The sequence below is a fragment of the Sorghum bicolor genome, chromosome 5 (assembly GCF_000003195.3).
Source record: "Sorghum bicolor cultivar BTx623 chromosome 5, Sorghum_bicolor_NCBIv3, whole genome shotgun sequence".
In the NCBI taxonomy this organism is placed as follows: domain Eukaryota; kingdom Viridiplantae; phylum Streptophyta; class Magnoliopsida; order Poales; family Poaceae; genus Sorghum; species Sorghum bicolor.
Genome location: NC_012874.2, coordinates 59,109,909 through 59,115,044, shown reverse-complemented (window position 1 = coordinate 59,115,044; position 5,136 = coordinate 59,109,909). Strand labels below are relative to the sequence as shown.

Here is a 5,136-nt window from a genome sequence, read left to right as displayed (position 1 = left end):
TGACCGTGTCTGCGGTTCTGCTCGCGGTGACCATCAGTATCCCGACGACCATCGTCACGCCGTGAGTCTTTTCGGCGGTTGTCGGGAGAGCGGCTGTGGTGACGCCTGCTGGGAGGTGGTGAGGTCCGGCTACGATTAGTCTGGTCGGAGGTGGCTTCCGTGTAAGAGACGTCCTGGACTCTCTTGAGCAGAGTGGCTGTCTGTCCCATTGCGGCGATCAGGTGTGCTCGGATGCTGGTCCGGACTCCCTGGCACTCGGGGGTATCAGGGAGCCGATCTAAATTAGCCATGGCGACAGCCACGTTAGCGCTTGGCGTCTTGTAGACTGGCTGATCCCCGACCATGTCAAAAGCGTCGTTAAGATTATGTGGTGGAATTTGTTGTTGTTGCTCGTCTGCGCGTCGTCGGGCGCGATCGGCGTTACGCTGCTCGCGGAGTTGCCTCTGCTCATCTGTTTCTCCATCAACGACCGGTTCGTCGGCGCTGACGTTGAAGAAAATATCTCCTCGCCGGGGGGAAATACCAGGAAACGAGGGAAACCCGGTGGGTGTGAAGGCAAATCCAGGTCGTAGTCCTCGTCTTCGGTGTTTATAACTTCGGTGGGGACGGAGCCGGTGCTCGAGTTGGTGCTGGAAGACTGGCCGTCCTGTAGTTCTCGGACTGTCACCATGTTGACGTAGTGACGACCGTTTCTCTTTGGGGACCAACCCGCTTCGCTGAAAACGGATTGGATGTGCCGTGAGTAGAGAGAGGCCGAGTTGTTCAGGCCGCAAGGATAGTCTCCCTTCTTGAGCTTGACAGACCGTCCTGAGGGAGTTGAGGTTATCGTCAGAGACGATCCCAGCCGTTCGTGTGTAATGACACGAGTTGGCCGACGGGATTTGAAAAAATCCGTTGGATCCGTTTGATCAGGCTGGCGCAAGATTCCGTCCACTAGTTGGGAGGCTTCAAGTAGCTTGGAATCAGCGTGGTCGAGTGCTTGGAGAAGATCCGAGCAGTCGATGTTCTTTCCCTTGTATAGGGATGAAAACGGTACGGATATTTTCCGACCGTATTCGAGACCGAATTCGTTTAGAGGGATTTAAATCTATCCGTATCCGAGTCCGAATACTCAACATCCGATACTGTATCCGTATCCGAATATTTAAATTATATATTTATGATGTCGACATCTAATTCTATCTTATCCGATATGATTGACACTATCCGTATTCGAATCCGAATCCGACCAGAAATATGAAAACAAATATGATATCGGTAATATCCGTTCGTATCCGATCCGTTTTCATCCCTACCCTTGTAGAGCGGGAACGGTAGTCGGGCGCTCGGTGTCGTCACGCGAGTGGTCGGAGACGACGTGTTCTCAGATTGGATCTGAGTTTCTTTCGAAACCGTGGTCGTGAGGCCGCCGCTGAGCGTCGTCCACGTGATCTGGCCGACGGTGAACGTGAGGCCTTCAGGCACGCCCGCGGAAGCTGGGATCGTGACCATCTTGTTCGTCGGAGAAGTTGCACGCACACCCCCTACCTGGCGCGCCACTGTCGACGAAAGCTGGTCGGCAGTCTACCTTGGGGTATACCCACGGTAGTAGTTTATCGGTAGACGGTGCGCAAACTACGAACTCGATGGTGACGCAAGACACGGACAAGCTTTTTATCCAGGTTCGGCCGCCGAGTTGGCGTAATACCTACGTCTTGCGTCTGGTTGTATTGATTTGTGTTGAGAGAATATCTTGTCCTAGGGGGGTCCCTTGCCCCTCCTTATATAGTCTGGAGGGCAGGGTTACAGATCTGGAAACTAATCCTAGTCGGTTACAATTGCCATGGATAATTCGATATCAATTCCTATTCTAACCGACCAGAATCCTACTTGATCTCCACATCTTGTTTCCTTGCGCGAAACTCCAAGCTGCCGGATCAAGCCTCGAACTCGTCTCATAATGGGCCAAGCCTCCTGGCCAAAGTCTAGCCGTAAGGGTATAGAGGTTTATACCCCCACAAGATCGGAGGTCAATTTTGGAGAATACACATGCTCCTTTCAGTTGGTCAAATAAGTCATCTATTCTAGGCAGTGGGTACTTGTTTTTAATAGTGACTTCATTTAATGACCGATAATCCACACACATCCTCCTAGTGCCATCTTTCTTATCAACAAAGATTACCGGTGCACCCCAGGGTGAAGAACTAGGACGAATAAACCCTTTTTGCAATTCCTTAAGCTGTTTCTTAAGTTCCTCTAATTCATTTACCTCCATTCTATATGGCCTTTTTGCTATGGGTGCAGTTCCAGGTAAAAGCTCAATAAGAAATTCAATGTCTCGGTCTGGTGGCATACCTGGCAACTCGTCCGGGAACACATCGGGGAACTCATCCACCACCTGGTCTTCTTGATTACCACCACTCAACTGATTCACTGTAGCAGTCGGCTGAGGCTGCACTGCCACATCCACACTTATTCTATCCCCACCTGGTGATGTCACCACCACAGACCTCTCCTGACACTGAATTACTGCCCCATGCTGCTTCATCCAATCCATACCAAGTATGAGGTCAATTCCCATGGTTCTTAGCACAATAGGTTTCACCTTGAAATCTACCCCCCTTAGAGATATACTAGTGGAGGGGCTCCAGTAATTAGCTGGCATGGTGCCTCCCGGTGAATTTACTAGCATGGAATTTTTCATTGCACAAAGTGGGATGCTATGCACTCTAACAAAAGCTTGGGAGATAAAAGAATGTGAAGCACCAGAATCAAACAGTACTGTAGCGGGGATGGAGTTGATGTTGAACGTACCCATCATAACCTCAGGTGCTTCCTGAGCTGTGTCAGTGGACACATGGTTCACTTTCCCAGAGAACGGAGGTCGAGCAGATCTCTGATTGCTGTTCTGGTTTTGCTGAGTTGGTGGATTCTGCTTCTTGGGGCACTGGTATGCATAGTGTCCCACCTCTCCGCAGCGGTAACAAGCATTGGGATTTCCGCTGGGTGCTGCACTCTTGCCAGGAGCATTGTTGGGCGCTCCTTGGCGTGGTGCCTGGTTGCTGACCTGTTGCTGGGGGCGTTGCTGATTCTGGTTGCCATACTGCTGCTGGGGACGTTGTTGGTTTTGGTGGCTGTGCTGCTGGTGGTACTGGGGACACTGTGGAAACTGACCACGGTTTCACTGATTCGGCGGTCCTTGACTACGCTGAGGGAATCCCTGCTGAGGGTACGCACGTGGGCGAGTGTTGCTGCCCGATGGTTGTTCCAGGAGCTTTCTCTTCTTTGCATCCATCTCCTTGCGCTTGTTGTCGATGACAATAGCGTGGTTCACCAATTCTTGGAAACAAGGGTAGGTGTTGCTCATCAGCTGCAGCTGCAGTCCATCGTACAGACCCTTCAGGAAGAGACGCTGCTTGTCAGAGTCCCTGGCCACCTCATATGGAGCATATCGGGACAGTTGAGCAAACTTGTCACGATATTCAATGACTGACATCGATCCCTGCTTGAGAGACCGGAACTCTTCCGCTTTCAGTTCTATCAGGCCCTCCGGAATATGATGGGACCTGAACTCTTCAGTAAACTCCTTCCAGGTGACTGGCGGAGCATTGTTCGGGCGTCCATATTGATAGGACTCCCACCACTCCTGTGTAGGTCCTTGCAGCTGGCTTGATGCGTACAGCACTTTCTCTAGGTCGCTGCATTGGGCTATGTTCAGCTGCTTCTCGACTGCTTTTAACCAGTCGTCTGCCTCCAGTGGATCAGAGGCATGGGTGAACACCGGGGGACGTCCTTTCAAGAACTCCCCACGCTTGTCACGGACTTGAACCGGCGGGGGTGCTGCTGCTGGTTCATTGTTCATACGGTTCATCATGGCTTGCATCAGATTAGCTTGCATACCCATGAGCTGCTCAATAGTCATCGGCGGCAGTGGTGGTGGTGGATTCTCAGGTACACCACGTCCACGGCCACGACCACGGCCACAGCCACGTCCACGACCAGCGGCTGCTCCTTCGGCATCCATCTGCTTCCAACAAAGATTCACGGCTTTTAGTGATCTTCCAAAATAATTATTCATCGCTTATAATGAATAAAAACAAGTCTAGCAGTTTTCTGGACACGTTTCAAACTCAGCAGGTAAGTAATCTGTGCTTATCTCAGAATCTGTAGATCCAATAGGAACATCGTATACATCGTTGGAAAGGTTAGGAAATTCTCTACAAACTTTATTCAGACCACATTTACTGATTCCATCAGTAACATAATCAAATTTGTGGTTTATCAGGTTCTGCTCTGGTGCTCAGTCTACGCAGGTACAGCAGATTAAAACGGACATATCTCATAGATCCTAACAGATAATGAGGTGATTCCAGTTGGAGATGAAAGATATACCAGTCTAGTTTTTACCATAAAAATTTTGTAATTTTTGACTGAACCGATAATGAGATACTGAATAAACATCACAGACTGCTCCAGAAACAGCATGACTGAGACAAGATAAAGTAACCCAACCTCGAATTTAAATAACATTTACTTCTAAGATTAAGATTTAGAAACATACGGACAGGCCCACATGTTTCCACAATCAAACAAAACTCCAAATCATAATTGTTCATCAACACAAACAGCAACACACTAAAGTTCACATGCCACACATTACTGAAATACTCGTGCTAGCGTCTGACTAGAAGGTACTGGGAAATCTAGGGAGCTCTATCCTGCAGAACGAACTTGCGGGGCTTCTTCTTGTAGATAGGTGGCTGTCCAAGCTGACCATACAGCTCATCCACCTGGCGCTGGAGGCGCTTCCCCGCCTACTGTGCAACACGCAGCTCCTGCCTTAGTGCCACATTCATCTCCTGAATAGCACTAACGTGTCTCACAGTCGTAACCAGGGTAGGGTCACCGGCAGGAGGTGCCAGGACATGCCATGTCCTGCCATCTGGGTCGTTGCGAGGAAGGAACCGGTACCTATCCTCCTGCATGGCCTCAAAACGGCGGCCATGGTAGTGAAAGTACGCGGCCTGAGCTGCATCCTCCATGCTCTCGTAGGCGGAAGCACGTCTAACCCTGCTCTCGTGGATGGACTCCACCTCGTTCGAGTTGTCGACGTTGTTCCGAGCTGTGATGATCACCTCGGCCTTCCAGTAGGTGTTC

At 50.3% G+C, this 5,136-nt stretch overlaps 1 protein-coding gene across 1 annotated transcript; it reads right to left on the bottom strand.

Moving 5' to 3' along the window:
• On the bottom strand, positions 3,161-3,901 carry LOC110435972. Its single transcript, XM_021462097.1, has one exon. It carries the CDS (start codon positions 3,899-3,901, stop codon positions 3,161-3,163), a length of 741 nt encoding a protein of 246 aa, XP_021317772.1.